This window comes from Tenrec ecaudatus, chromosome 6 (assembly GCF_050624435.1).
Source record: "Tenrec ecaudatus isolate mTenEca1 chromosome 6, mTenEca1.hap1, whole genome shotgun sequence".
Classification (NCBI taxonomy): Eukaryota; Metazoa; Chordata; class Mammalia; order Afrosoricida; family Tenrecidae; genus Tenrec; species Tenrec ecaudatus.
This window is the reverse complement of record NC_134535.1, coordinates 101,446,301-101,462,774: the sequence shown is the minus strand read 5'-3', so window position 1 is coordinate 101,462,774 and position 16,474 is coordinate 101,446,301. Positions and strand designations below refer to the sequence as shown.

Here is a 16,474-nt window from a genome sequence, read left to right as displayed (position 1 = left end):
GGATGTCTAGTGTCTTTGAATAGTTTCCTCCCACACCTCCATTTTTCTGTATAAAATGCCAATAACTGGCATCGTAGAAGAGTGGACTACCCTTAGGGTCGCAGGGTCCTTCAAACCCACTCAAGTCTCCCCAGGGTAGTGTTTTATCTCCTACTTGATTTCAGCAGAAAAACCAAGACAGCATGGTGCTACTGCAATATTTGGGAAGAAAAGTCTATCTTAGTTTATTCACTATTTGTTTCCTTCTGAAACCATGCCCGATAAAGAAAGGAACATAGCATTTTTATCAGAATGGAATCCTACAGTGGCTGATATCCAAATACCTGGGCACATCAGCAACTCTCAGCATTCTGGATGTAACAGGGTCTTGTGGGAGGAAGGGGCATAAAAGTGAACAAATGTTCAATGGGATATGGGACTACCTGCTGTTGGCGGTGGAGAAGCCACTCTGACTCACGTTGGGCAAGGCAATCATTACTCTCATGCTCAGTTGTAGGGTTCCTGATAAACAGCCCATTTTAAGCAACACATAATTGAGTCATGCAAAGTTGCATAGTAGAAGATGAAAAACAGATTCCATGACTCAATCACCTACAGTGAAAACGCCTCTAAAGTCTCTTCTTAATTGTCTTACCAGGCTTCCAAATGCTCTCCATTCTCTGTAGAACATATTGGCAGATGCCTGCAACCTAATAACATTTCTCTATAAGTCTGGACCCTTCTGCTCCTGTGAATTGAGTTACAGGGCAAAGAGATACTTGTGTTTACCAACAAGCCTTTTCAAGCCATATCTTTTCCATTGCAATTGTATAACACAATGAAATATTTCGCAAATGAGAAAAAAGGTAAATACTTTGGAAGTTACTAAAAAAAAGATATTGAATTAGATGTTAATGAGATCATTATAATGAGATCAAAGCCCACCCCACTGCCATTAGCCATTCGGTAGGTTTCTTTCTCATAGCGATGCTAGGCCAGGATAGGACTGCGCCTCCCGGTGGGTTTGAGCCAGGGACTTGCACTTAGCAGCCTAATACTTTCCCTCGGTATCACCAGGGTTGCTTCATAATAAAAGGATCCCAAACGCTCAGACGCACTGACATCTAGTCAATGCCAGCTCCCAGTGACCGACAGGACAGAGTAGAAATGTCCTGGTGGGTTTCTGAGTCTGTAAATCTTTGTGGGTCTCAAAGCCTCGTTTTTAATCCCGTGAAGTGGCTGGTGGATTTAAACTGCTGAGCTTGCCGTGAGCAGCCCAAGGAGCACCCCCGATGCAACCAGGGTTCCAGTCATTAAAGATAGAGGAAGAAAATCAGAAGAAAAAAATCAGATCTCCTCCTGAGACTCCTTTGCAAGTATCTTTACAGATGTATTCCACTTTAAAAGACACACACGGGTAATCACAGCAATGTGTGTATGGGCGTGGTTTGGGGCTGAGGTCATCAGAAGGCTCTAGCTCAATGAAGACACAGGTGAAACAGTAAAAATCTAGTGAGTGAACGTACGTTTGTAATTATAGGCTGAAATCAAACTCTCAAGCCTGTAAACAACTCATTTAATGATTCTCCACTTAGTGAAATGACCTTTTAAGATAACCAATCAATCATGGGCCCAGCACCCATGAAGAACATCTTTATTCAGCTGAGTCACTAGTGTGTCTTTGGGTTTACTGGATACGGCATTTTTGGAGGTGTTTGTGTAGGGAGAGCTAAGTGGTGGGACAATCTTTGGATTAGCTGCCTCCTTCATGTGAGGTGGAAGGGCAGGAATTTCCCCGGCCTACATCAAAGGGCCAGGTAGCTGTAGGTGCACACGGCGATCCGCGGGGTTTGGGGCTTCTTCGGCGCCCAGGTTGAGGGCACCTGCAGTAAGTGTAGCCATGGAGCTGTTCTGCTCGGCAAGTCAAAGCTAACACTAGTGTATGTTGGGGATTTAAGGGAGGGGTTCTGGCATTTTTCTTTGATGTGCGTCTTAAACAAAGTCCATTACCGTGGCCGCAGCATTTTTCCAGGGGAGCTTTGGTCTGCGCTACAGAAACACAATGCATGAGCTCAGGCCTAATGGGGCAGAGGCATTTAAAACCTAAACTATGAAATGTAAAAAGAAGCAGAATATTTACATCAACTACAGTTGCAATTTAATCTTGCTTCATCTTTAGAATTGAAAGCCAGCCAAAAAGAGATTAGTGCAGATACAACTCTAGTGACGGATTTCACTATTGCCTTTGGGATCTATAGAATCGTTACAGCAGACAGCAATGGATAATTGTTGGGACTGATTTCAGATGGCATTTGCCTTTAACCCTAGATTTCCCTGGTCACTCCCATTTTCCTGTGTGCAGACATGGGAGCACACTGAAGTTGAAATAGTGGTGGACCAGTGGGGAGGGGGAGGAAATCCTGTCCCAGCAAACTTCACACAAAAAACAGCCACATCAAAATCAGTGTCATCTCCTAGTGGCCGAGGATAAGCAATCATCAAGATACCGAAGAGTCTCAGTATCTTTCCTTGTCTCTTATCTAGATAACGAGTCATAGTTTCCCCAGACACCCCCCATCCCTTGAGCACTCACTGAGAGCACGCCTATAGAGAAGACAATACTTTGAAGCAGCAGGTATTTGGAACCTGGCCCAAGAGAATAGCATATTTCATTAATTACTATCTTTCCCACTCAGAGACTATCCGTCCCATTTCCCCAGGGATATGATTATTTGTGAGGTTTCGCTGGCCACCCCCAGGAGCACAGCTGCTGATTTAAACATTTATTGCTGCTGATTTAAACGTTTAAACATTTATTGCTTCACTGGGAAAAAGCAGGAAGTATCCAACCAGCTACTATAATTCAGCTATCGCGTTGCTCTAACTATACAAGTCACGCATGCTCACTGCGGGACACTGGCAAAACACACGAAAACACGAAGAAAAGAAGGAAGCGAAGCCATATTCCCTCCCACCAGGCACTTGTACACATTTGAGAAACTTGCTCCCACTGAAAGAATCTGACTCTTTAACAAACCATATAGTTATCTTCAATACCTTACTCAAAGTTTCTATTTCTCAAAAATAAAAATGAACTTTTGACAGCTAACTTGGCGTGTATGGTTTCTACATCTTACCATATTGAGCAGTAAGGGGCCTAACGTCTGCGCAACAGTCACTGATAAACGGTTTGCTTGTCCAGAATATGGTTCCAAAGGATCATTTCAAAGACCATGCCAGTTCCTTAAGAAAGATATGATAGGAGCGGTGGTGAAATGTATGATTTGAGCGAAAGGCCTCTGGCAAGATGGCCCGACAGGGGCTGCAATGATGGGCTCAGACAGACAAGGGCGGTGAGGCGGGCGCGGAACGAGGCGGTGCTTCGTCCGCTCTTGTATGTCAGGTTGCTATGAGTCGGACCGGCTCGGTGGCATCTATCAACAACACAGAGCAGTGCGGCCTGCTGCTCTCTCAAGAGGAAGAAATACGGAGCGGCTGGAAGCGCATAATAGGCAGCATCAGGTATCTGCTTACTTGAGTGCCGTTCGGTAGTGGTAGATGGCTTCCCTGTTCCGGCCTTGGTCCTTCAGGAAATTGGCATAGTTGTAATGTACCTTGGCATTGTGGGGCAGAGTTTGAACTCCAGACCTAAAAATAACAATTGAGGGTGGGGGGGGGCAGGGAGACAACAACAAAGTACTGTTTAGGAATGTTGCTAGTTTCCTTCACATTTTACTCACAGTAAAATAAAGGTGTATTTTAAATGGCCTGTTATCGCCATGTAAACCAAAGCTTTCACCCTTTGTGAATTACATGACTGTCGAACAGGCCATGGAAATGAAGAAAGCAAGCATGCACCAGTAAACAAACATCCGAGCTGTGTAACAATAACAACGCCCTTAGTATGAAAATTCAGGGGTCTTCGTACTTGCAGGAGCACAGAGAGCGCCTAGGTAGGGGCTCTGCTAGCTCCTTGATGACATCTTCCAAAAGAACCCCATTAGAGACCGGAGTGTACACCACACAACAAAGGAGACACACAGGCTTCCAATTACCCAGCAAGCCTGGCTTTGCTAACTCAGGGTGCGGCTGGCAGAAGGTGCAACCAAGCTGGGTCTCCACTGCTGCAAGTTAGTTCTACAAAGGATAAGTATTCTACTGGTAGGAATTTCAGCATCAAGCAAAATCTTTCTTCTTTTCATGCCTATCTTAGGGGCTGGCTTCTATTCATGGAAACTTGATGAATTTACCTAAATGGATCTTGGAAAGCACAGTAAGAAAAACCAAGGACCACCTGTAAAATAATTGGGCAGCCCCTCACAGAAGGACCAGATGGAAAGGATGACATATCCAGGGTGCAGTAAAGCACTGTTGAAACATAACTATCCTCTAGTTCAGCGGCTCTCAACCTGTGGGTCGCCTGATTCATAACAGTAGCAAAATTATAGTTATGAAGTAGCAACAAAAATAATTTTTTGGATGAGGGTTCACCACAACATGAGGAGCTGTGTGAAAGGGTCTCAGCACTAGAAAGGTTGAGAACCATTGCTCTAGTTCTTTAACAGTTTGCCCCCCTATTATTATGGTCTTAGTTTTACCTCATTAATCCTGTTAGGCCTGTATACGTTCATGTGTATAATTAAGATCATTTGATGCATGAAATCCAAGATAGATACACCCTCCAGAAATAGTAATGGGAGTAATGATTCCCTGACGGTGCAGAGAGGTGGGGAGGGGGAACTGATAGCAATGATGATTATATAACCCTGCTCAAGGGGAAAGAATAATAGAAAGTCAGGTGAACGGGTACATTAATGGTGTAAGATATGGAGGGAAAGTAATAACAATAATAATAATATAGAAGATAATAACAAGGCTTCCTGGGGGGAGGGTGGGGATAAAGGGGAGCTGAAATCAAATCTGCAAGAAGAAAGAAAATGTTTTGAAAATGATGGTGGCAACAATTGTACAGTCATGTTTGACCTAATTGAACTATAGATTATTATAATATCTGTAGAAGCTCCCAATAAAAATGCAAAGAAAGAAACAATGAAATGGGTTCATAAAATGCATATAACGACATAACTGCAAACCTTCTATAGAACAGGAAAAGCCCCTTTATCATCTGCCTTCTCCCAACCATCCTGGTTTCCATCAAGATTCCCCCTGCTGGGGAGTCACTTCTAACTCATAGGCTCACCGGGCAGCGCAGGGCTGAACCTGTCCCTCTATGCAGAAGCCAACAGCCACTCCTTTTTCCAGGGGAATGGCTGGTGGGTTTGAACTGAAGACCTTTGGGTTAGCACCCTGATGTCTAACCCATTGTGCCAGTAGGTCTCTTTCCTTCGGTATTGAAACCCATAAAAATAGTTTATGTGAAAGACATTCTCCTACCTTCCTTTTCCACCTTCAAAAATCACTACTTTCTTTGTATGTACAGTTCTTAATGGCACCAAGTTGGAAGAAAACCATATTCCAGAACGTTCCTTAATTACGCAACAATTGTGGGTGGTAATGCTAGGCGTGGCTGATCCAACTATCACATGCCTGGCCCTGGTCTGGATGAATGAAAGGCAAAGCAAAGCTGAAAGTTAATGGAGGACTGAATAGAATCATTAAAAAGCCACGTTCTACAACTGTGGTTGCTTGATCAGATTACTTGGTAAGCATTTGTTTGAACAGAAGCAAAGGACGCGGTAGTTCATTAGGTATAAAGGGCGTCTCTGGTGTCAGGCATTGGGTCAAGATACTTACAAAATCCCTGTCCTTGAGGACCACACAGGGAACAGGAACGATCTCCAGGGCCTTAAGAACAGTGAATGGCTCGAAGGAATTGTTGGTTAAGTTGTACACGCTTGCTTCTCAGCAGAGACCCCCCCCCCGCCCAGATGTGGGGATCAGGGGGGCTGGCAAGAAGCAGGCGCGGCACAGCCGAGAATTTGATGCTTCAGAGACTTAAGTTCGCTTCTCGGGAAGAGAAAGGAAGATGGAAGCAGAGAAACCAGCAAACCAAGAATGTGGACAATTGAAGGACTGCAACACCGTCCAGCTGGAAGGTGAGAGCCAGAATGAGGAGAGCCCGAAGAGGCCTGTGGGCCACCTGAGCGAACGCGGGTCTTACTTGAAGAACAATGGGGAGTCAATACGGAATTTTAAAGAGAAAAGTGAGACCAGCCATGGAGAATTATACAAGGAGAGTCCTAGATAGGATTGTGGAACTAGATTGGAAGGGAGGAAAGACTAGAGGCATGGGGGCAAAATGGGGGTGATCTACACTAGCTGAAGAAACAGCGAAAGATGGAGAGAGAGAGAGAGAGAGAGAGAGAGAGAGAGAGAGAGAGAGAGAGAGAGAGAGAGAGAGACACACACACACAGGGATGCGGACTCGAACTTGAATAGGGGCAACAGGGAGGTGTCCGGGGATATGCAGGAAGCAGAGGAAACAGAACTGGACGCCAGGGGACTCTGGAGACCTTGGCATGCTCAGTCAATGTGGCCAGTTCCTCCCTGTCGTCACTCACTACATAACCTTCCTATTTTTTAATGAAATAGCCTACAAAGATAAATCATAACAGGAGAATTATAAAGTGATTAAAGCAGAGGTATGCCAAGGGAATATCTGATAACAATTATGGGATCTAAAATACCCAAAGGGATTTTTTATTATTCTTTAGTTTATTATTCAATGATTATTTCTCTGGAAAAATGTCTGAGCAGCTTTACTACCAATCATATCCTTGACAACTCAAATAATTCCATACTCAAATATAATTTCCTCACATTTTAATGCTAATGAAATCAAGATGTCTCTATATATTTAATATCACATTCCTTTTTTCCCCTTTTTAAAAAAATTTCCCCCAAATTGCTTTCAATCAGTACTGCATTTTACAGCTGATGAAAAGTCAGCACTGAGGAAACATGATAGTTGTGAAATGCACTCCTATGTAAACCAATGAATTGGCCGGTTGTACAAGGTTACTGTATGTATGAACAAATGGCAGATTGGAGGTTTTCTGACAAAAATATATTTAAGTATTGTTGATCTTCAGACATTTTGTCTGAGAGTGATAACAGAGAAAAACCAGTTGTCTTTTTAGAACATTCCTAGCTCAGAGCAATAAAATCAAGTCACTGAAACACTGGATAAAATTTTTCCATTCTTTTTGAAAAGCTTCGGCTATGGCATTGAACATTGTGGGTGCCCAGTCCGTCATTCCTCCCTGATGCAGTAGGCATGTCAGAGGGCATAGAAAATGTCCACATTGACACCAAATAATAGGGTCCATTTTTGGCATGAATCCCTATTTTCTACCCAATCAGGTAGATCCCATTTACCCAAGCTAGTGAAGATGGGCAACCTAGGTCTCAGGCAGTCAGCAAATGACCTTACTCTGGACACAGAAATTGATTCAAGAATGGACATGCAGGGGAGGGAGATAAGGTAGGGGGTGGAGACGATGGCACTGGGGAAGCAGGGCACTAACCCGCCCAGTGGGAGGGTATTGGTTATGTCTCCACAGAATTGGGAGTGTGCATGCAGACTCCGCCACGGCGCACCAAACCTTGAGGGCAATATAACCATATAGAACAATGTGTGAACAGAGTGGGCAACAGGGCCGGCCCCAATCAGAGTCAAACTGATCCCCTCCCTAGAAGTGTGTGCTACAGAGGATAACACTGAACCTACAGGTTGGGGAGAGGGCCAGCAAGCCATGCCCACAGGGAAGCAAACCAAGAAAGAAAAAGAGTGAGGGTCTGGACCCCATATCAGCACACTAAGCTCTCAGGACAAGTCCCTGCTCAGGGCTGCTAAAGCACGGACAGGACTGCAGGGCCGACAACAGCTCGAGACATGAGCGACCACCACTGGGGACACACCGAGGGGGAGTGAGTCCAGTCTGAACCCCACAGCAGGGCAAACCAAGAAGGGAACATAACAGATCAGCAACGGGAGCAAAGCCAAGCCACAAAGCCCCTGAGGAGCCCCCAAAATAGACTTCAAGCTAGCAGGGCCAGTTCCCAGAACACTCCACGACCAGTGGGGAGATTGTCATAAAAGTCAGCGGACAAACCTGGAATTATGTATGCTTTTTTTTTTTGCTAATTATTATTCCCCCTGTCCTTTTATTCAATCTTTTATTTTCTTTTTGCTTTGTCTCTGTTATTGTTGGTTTTGACTACTTATATAAGATAGGCATGGGAAACAAGCTTGAGGAAAAAGTAATGGGACCAACAGGCCTGGAGGGACTTGGGAGAAGATGCAGGGGAAGGGAGGGGTGAGCAAACAATGCCATAGACAGGGGAACAACTAGGGAATTAAAAGCAACAACGAGGAGGATGTAGAGATCCTGGGGGTGCTGGAGCAACAGCAATCTAGCTGAGAGGAAGTACTAAGAGGCAGAAGAAGGGCGAGAGTGATGGTGGGGCAGGAGGAAGGTAAAAGAAAACAGAGGAAAGTTCTAGGAGCAAAGCTACGGATAGAGGTACAAACATAGGTGTGCACTTATGTAAATACACTTAATTCCTAAAAATAGACATATTGGCCTATGTAAATATATTTATATGGCAATACACTGAGGTAGTGGATGGACTTTGGGCCTCTGTTCAAGCTCTCCCTCAACGCAAGTACACTTTGTTCTAACAACCTGGCATGCTGTGATGTTCACTCTCCCACACGATCACTGAAGACAAAATGGGTGCACAAGCAAAGGTGGTAAAGAAAGCTGATGGAGCCCCACTATCACAAGATACAGCATCTGGGAACTTAAAGGCTTGAAGTTAAACCAGCACCATATAGCAGAGAAACAACAAGTCTACATGGAAGAAGCACACCCACCTTTGTGATCATGAGGAGTCAATGGGATCAGGTATTAGGTACAAGAAGACCCCAAACAAACAAGCAGAAACCATGTTGTTGAGAATGAGGGGGTTCGGAGCAGAGACCCATAGCCCATCTGTAGACAATAGGACATCCCCTCACAGAAGGATCACAAGGAAGGGATGAGTCAACCAGAGTGCAGTATAGCTCTGATGAAACACAATATTCTTCTTCGTTGAGGCTTCTTCACCCACTCCACCCTCTACTATCAGGACCCCAGTCCTGCCTTTCAGTCAGGCTAGACTGGAGCATGTACAGATAAGAGCTCACAACACATGGAATCCAGGTCATATAAACCCCTCAGGACCACAAATGGGAGTAGGGATACCAGGAGGATAGGGGACAGATAGGGAAAGGAGGGAAGGGGGACCGATTGCAATGATTGACACATAACCACACTCTCCCTCACCACACCCCTACCTCTGGGGGGCAAACAACAAAAACCATGGGAGAATGGAGCCAGTGGTGGGTGTATGATATGAAAATAATAATTTATAATTTATCAAGGGGTCACGATGGGAGGGGGCAGGGAAGGGGGAAAAAAAGGAGCTGATACCAAGGGCTCAAGTAGAAAATGTTTGGGAGATGATGATGTATGGATTGTTATAAGAGCTTTAAGAGCCCCCAGTAAAATGATACTTAAAAATAAAGAAAGAAAGAAAGAAAGAAAGAAAGCAAGAAAGAAAGAAAGAAAGAAAGAAAGAAAGAGAGAAAGAGAGAGAGAGAAAGAAAGAAATAATGGACATGCAATCCTATTTATACCAAAGAGTTCTGGGGAGAAGATTAAGAAAGATGGTTCCCAATCCTTCTGATCCCAGAAGCCTTCTCTCTTCTCCCACTTGCTATGGAAGCGTTCTACATGTGGTAGGCCAAGCACAGAAACAAGACCAAATGGGCCACACTACATTGTTTACTGTGTACTTCCTATGTGTCAAGAACCATTCTAAGCATTCTGCGTGTACTAATACACATTTCATGAAGCCCATGGGTGGTACAAACAACACTGACTACGAGAGGAAAGGTTGGCAAGCCTACAGAGGGGCCTCAGAAGAAAGGCCTGCAGATCTGCTTCTGAAAGGTCACGGTCATGAAAACACTATTGACCAGTGCCACTGGGTTTGCTGTTTGTTGTAATCTACCTCAAGGCAACTAGCAACAACAGCAAAGCATCTAACACACGAGTATTTAACACGGTAAGCTGGGGTACGTCACGTTAGCCTTCAATGCTGCTCATAAATTATGTTGTCGTTGTTAAGTGCCATCCAGTCAGATGTGACTCACAGTGACTCTAAATGAAACCAAAGGGACCACTACCCAGTCCTGCACCATCCTTGAAATTGTTCAAGCCCATTGATACAGCCACTGCCCAACAATCTCATTAAAGGTTTCTCTCTCTCTCTTTCTCTCTCTCCCCCCCCCCACCACTCCCTCCCTCTACTTTACCAAGTACGGTGGTATCCTTTTCCAGTGACCAGTCTCTCCAGAACATAAAGGAGTTGAAGTACTGCCATCCATTCTCTTTTCTAAGGAACTGGGGGAGAACGGCTATCTTTTTCCAGGACAGATTTGTCCTGGCAGTCCATGGGATTTTCAATATTCTTCATCAACACCATAATTCAAATACATCAATTCCTTAAAGGTCTTCCTTATTCACTGTGCAACTTTCACATGCATATGTGGAGACTGAGACGACTATGGTTTGGGTCAGGCACACCTTAGTCTTTAAAGTGACACACTTGCTCTTCAACATTTCAAAGAGATCTTGTCACTAGATCTGCCCAATGTAGGATGCTGTTTCATTTCCTGACTGGTGCTTACAGGAGCATGGATTGTGGATCCAAGCAAAATAAATCCTTGACAACTTCATCTTCTCTGTGCATTATCACGATGTTGTTTATTGCTCTAGTTGTGAGGATTTTGATGTATTTTACATTGAGTTGCAGTGCATACATTAGGCTGTAGACTTCTATTTTCAATCAGCACATGATTCAAGTCCTCTTTACAAACCCTCCTCAAATCCTGATGCAGAATTCTTCATTTAGTCAATCTTTTCATATTATTTGATCCGCATGGAGATTGAATAAGTATGATGAAAGGATACTACCCTGACACACACTTTGCCTGGTTTTGAACTATGCAGCACTCCCTTGTATTCATGACGGCTCCTTGTTCTAGTGGGATAGTGGGCTATGCATTGGGCTGTTAATTGCAAGGTCAACAGTTCAAAACCACCAGCTGCTCCATGGGAGAAAGATGAGTCTTTCCACTTCTGTAAAGAGTTACAGTCTCAGAAACACAAAAGAGCAGTCCTACCCTGCCACCCTGAGCTGCTGCGTGTTGGGACCAATACGACATCGATAAGGCATTGGGTCTATGCACAGCTTCCACAATGAAATGTCCTGGAATTTCCCTCTTTTCAATGTTATCTATAGTTCATGAAGATCCACATAGTTGAATGTCCTTGTACAGTCAATATAACATGAGCAATTTAAAGTAATGTCAACAGAGAAATTCCATTGAAAGTCTTAAAAATCTGTTGGGAAAATTCCAAAAGGATATGAAAAAATTCTACTACCTTTTAATTTGAAATTTCCACAAACTTTTTGACACACACACACACACACACCACTTGTACTAGGGTAAAGGCAATATAGCTTTTGTTGGGTTTTTGTTTTGACACCACAACTCCTCTGTGGATTGTTGAGGAGCCTGGTGGTGTAGAGGGTGAAGTGCAGGCCTCTAGATGACAGGGTTGGGGGTTCACACCCACCAATTGCTTTGCAAGAGAAAAGTATGATGATTTCTGAAAAGATTTACACCCTCAGAGATGCTGTGGAGAGGATCTGATCTGTCCTGTAGGGTCACTGTAAGTTAAAGCTCACTCTCTGGCAGTGAAGTCAATTTTGCTTTATTTTTCCTGGGCACCGTCGAATATATTTCATCTTATCACAACCCCACAATAGAGCCGAACTACCCCATAAGGTGTCCTAGGCTGGGGCCTTCATAGAAGCAGGTTTTCAGGGATTTGTTCCACAGGAGCTGCTGAATGGGACTGAACCATTCTCCTTAGGTTACCAGCCAAACGCCTTAAATCCCAAACCAAATTCACTGCTCTCTTGTCTCTTCTGTCTCATGATAACCCTATATGGTCCCCGAGACTGTAAATCTTTATGGGAGCAGATAACTTCATCTTTCCTTGGAAGGGGGTTGATGGGTTTGAACCATCAACCTTTGGGTTAGCAGTCCCCTGCCTAATCCACCGCACCACAAGCTCCTTAGGGCCTAGCTGACTACGCCCTCTTAAAATTCAGTGGTTGGGAGCTTGAGGAGCTCTCTAGGGGAGAGATCTGGCAGGGAGTGTGGGAAGCAAGAGGCTAACGCCAACGAAGCAGACGGTCTGAAAGCAGCAGACAGCAAACTTATACAAGGCTGCTCCGATGACTTAAAATGGACCAGGTAGTGAGGATTTTAACACAATTCTTTAGGTGGATTCATCCTCAAAGGAATGAAAGCTTTAGTCACAGTGGTCAAGAGTTGGTGCATGGTAAGAGTAATATATATATAAAGAGTAATAATAAGTAAGTAATAATAAGAGTAATATATATAACTATATATATTACTATTATACTATATATTACTATTATAATATATTACTATATATATTATATACTATTATACTATATATAGTAATATATATTATTATAGTAATATATAGTATAATAGTAATATATATAGTTATATATAGTTATATATACACACACACTTCAAATCTTAGACTAGAAGGTTGACAGATGTTGACTGGGGTGAAAAGGAAGCTGGAGACCCACAAGAAGAAGAGAAATCGGGGTGGGGGTGTCTGTGAGGGGTACGGGGGAGGTTGAAGAGGGACCTGAAGTGTTGAATGCAGAGTTGATGGTGTGAAATATAAACCTCTCCCACCTAATTCACAATAAAAAAAATCACAAATAGATGCTGCCTTACAATTAAGAAAAAGAAAATGCGATCCCTATCCAGAAAAAGTTCAAATGTTTCTCTCCAGAACGACTCAGTGGACGGTAACCAGTAGGTTTTGAAGCTACCTTTGATTTCAGCACAGAAGCCGCTGGCACTTGTTGGAAGTGCTCAGTGGACACGGTGGGCTCAGCAGTTACTCTGCCAATTGGGTTTGGGGAAACGCAGCCAGAGCATTGTTCTGTGGCAGCAAGAGGAAGCAACAATCTTCCTAAGAGGCAAGCAGATGTGGGTGGAGTAACGCTACTTCCAAGAACACTCTGCTGTTCCCATTGTTGTTGTTGACCTTTTCCCTCCCTCTCTGATATGTTCCTGCTCTGTTATTCCAGACTCTCACTTTACAAAGAACAGGTCATGGAAAATAAGCAAGTGGCCAACGGCAAACTTTTCCATGAACTTGGAACTTGCCAGGTTCCTCCTCCCACCAGGGCCCGTTCCCCTAGTGTTAGAGCCCCGTGCTCGCACTGGGCCTTGCAGTTATTTTCTCGCACACCTGCAGTCTTGCGTGTGACATACCTACCCCACAACCAAGTGCAGTGTTCCTAAATCTTGCTGGATCCAAAATCCTACTCCTCCTTAGTACTTCAACGATTCTAAAGGAACATCTCTCTTTCCAGTCTACATTTTAATTCATATAAGTCATATTTATCACTCACATCTAATATTGTCAAGACTTGAGATAAGTCATAAATAGCTGAAACGGCCCTTCTATAAATTCTATCTCCAAGTTAGGAAATCCTCGACTTGGTCTGCTGACACCGGCAGACACTATGTCAAGAGATCCACCCCCCAAATTCTGGTAACAAAAGAAAGCTCTTATAAAAACGTATATACAGACAGAGGTTAGCAAGAAAGGGAAGAAGAATTTGAGGCACTCAAGATGGAGCAGCACTTAACAAAAAACACTGTATTTTCCATAGACATGAACACAATAAAACAGGTTCTCCCAACACTCTACACGTATTGTTCAGTGATACTGTTTGAGTCTTCACATTGCACGGACCTTCTCGTTGTTTCCATGCCTGCTGCCTAGTCCCAGTGGCCTGCTCTCATGAGCAACAATCCCCTAAATCTCCCCCCTCTACTTCAGAGCGTCTGACCATCACATTGCTCAGAGGCGTCCAAACTTAAAAGCAAGCTCTTGGTGCCTCCTGGACAATTGAAACGTTTGTCTGTAGCCCATAATGGAGGATAAAGTGCTGCCATCTGACTTTGTAGCCTTCCTCTGACCCCGACATTTTCCACTGCCACCCTCTGGGGGTGGGGGTGGGGGGTGGATGGCCCACCTAGGCAAACTATGATATATAATTATTTTTAAGAAGCACGTTACTCGAGCGTGATCTTCATTACTTCAGGGCCTGACCTACTATTTAGTCAAAAGACGCTTGAAGGGAGGGTTTCCGTTCAAGGTCTAACGAACACCTCAGGGTGATAATCTCAGTAATTCGTCCTGTTGGGTGGATACAGTAAGTCTTGACTGTGAGAAACATTTTAAATGTGAAGCTCTGTTCCACCGTTTTCTGCCTCCCAGGTCCTGACCCTAACTCCGAGTCCTGTTTGGCACGTGCTATGCTTGCCGTGGCCCACTCTTCAGGAATGCCCAGCCTGATTCGTTCATTAGGCCAAGCACTCAACTCCCACAGGAAGTGTTAACTTTAATACTTCCAAAACCCAAGTCAGAGAGGTAGTATTACTGCACATCCTATCTGACAATTGAGGAATCCTGAGGGACAAGACATTCTTGTTGAAATTGTACCCTTAGTAAGTAGTTGAGCAGAGCTTTGGCTAAAATAATACCTGAAAGTCATCAATGTTTGGCCATCAAGGTACCACAGGCTACGAGGACCATCGGAATTTCATGACAACAACATTTATTTGGGCAAACAGTGACATGATGAAACACAGCCACGTCCCCTTCTTGGTACCTTATCCACTTTCCCCTTACTATGGAAGAGTCGAGAATATGTGTCAGCCATTGTAATGGCTTGCACAGCCTAAAACGTTTACCATCCTGCCCTTTACTCCCCAGAGATGCCAATCTTGGATTTTCTGCCCTTAGAGATCTGCTGACCTTTGACTCAGTAGCTCAGAGAGGTGGACACAGAACTGTGTCCTGCAGAAGTGCTGGATGGTCTAGGCCACAAGTTCCTGCAGGTGTGGTCCATGGTCACTTGAACCAATCGTAGAAGAGATGCTCAGAGACCGTGACTCCGATACAGAAGACAATATCCCTATGTTTTCCTCGGGATTTTGAAGATTGTTGGAGTATTATCTCTAATTATGCTAGTATACTCTTCTTTCTTCCAAGCCAATCTAAGATTCTTGGGCTGTTACTAGACCTGAACAGAATAATCACAATCTCACGTTGGGACATCAGAACAGTTTCTTTTTATAAGAATTAAAAAATAATAGCCTTATGCTATGATTATGAACACTTCCTCTGCTGATACTATGCCTAGTCTTGGCTATAAAAGTAAAAAAATAATAGCAATAATTGGTGAGCCAAAGCTTATGCATCAGATTTGGATTCACATCCTGAATCCTCACCCTACTAACTATTTTAGCATGGGCAGAGATCAATTACCTTCTCTGAGATTCTGACTTGGCACAAGTACTGGATTTTGGGGTGTTAGGTTCTTGTTAACAAAAGTGCAGAGATAATGAAACTGTGAGGGAAGAGTGTATCTGAGTCTCCTAAAAATACTTCAAACCTTGGGTTTTTTTTGTTTTTTTGTTTTTGGTGAGGAGACTTTAGTTGAAAAGGCTGAAACGCAACTGAATTTTGTATTATCTCGGCACAAAACCTGCCCTAAGATATCCTGTAATTGTATTGTATTGTGTTGCTCATAGTATTGTCTGTAAAACCCCACCCACCTCAAAAGAGTGGCCTCAGTGGGCCATATGTCCTCAGAGTGGCCCGTCAGGTTACAACTTGAGACAGAGGAGAAAACTAAAGCCTTGCCCAAGAACATCATCTTCTCTAGAATTCCTGCAATTTTCTCTTAACTGCTTTTTTTTTGTTTGGAAACAGATGTTGGAGAAATTGCCAGCTAGACTTGGAATACACAACTGAATTCAACTAATGGTCTAGCTCAGCTGGCTTGCTCTTGGTTTTGACCATCATGAGAGATTTGGGCTTTTTCCATCCTTCGGTACTCAGCTCAGGCCTACAAGAGAAAGTTTTGGGAGTCCTCGGTTGTTTTTAGTTACCTGCCTGGCCTTTCACAATGCCCTGCCTTACCTATGCCTACTACTTGCTACCTTTTATTGAAACGTGTCATATGTCTAACTCCCTTACAGGTTTCTAACTCCCCTATGGCAGGGACAACCCATCTATCTTAGATCTTAGACTACAGTGTTTAATTCATAGTAGGAACTTTTAAACATTATATAATACGTACCACATACATTTGTCGAATACTATCATCACTTGTCCTATGCATTTCACACATGTTTTATCCTTACACTCTACCTAGGAATTGAACAATATAAACTCCCCAAATTGACAAATGAAGAAACAGAGGCACAAAGTACTTACATAGTTGTCAAACAGTCACACCGCTAATCAGTGGTGGAACTTTGAGTGAACTCGGGAAACCTGAC

General features: G+C 43.6%; 1 protein-coding gene across 1 annotated transcript in view; it reads right to left on the bottom strand.

Moving 5' to 3' along the window:
* TMTC1 (transmembrane O-mannosyltransferase targeting cadherins 1) overlaps positions 1-16,474 on the bottom strand; it is a 314,438-nt gene that overhangs the window by 75,667 nt on the left and 222,297 nt on the right. Inside the window, exon 11 of the mRNA XM_075551917.1 lies at positions 3,514-3,627. Coding sequence (XP_075408032.1) covers positions 3,514-3,627 — 114 coding nt within the window. The remainder of the gene's footprint in view (positions 1-3,513; positions 3,628-16,474) is intronic.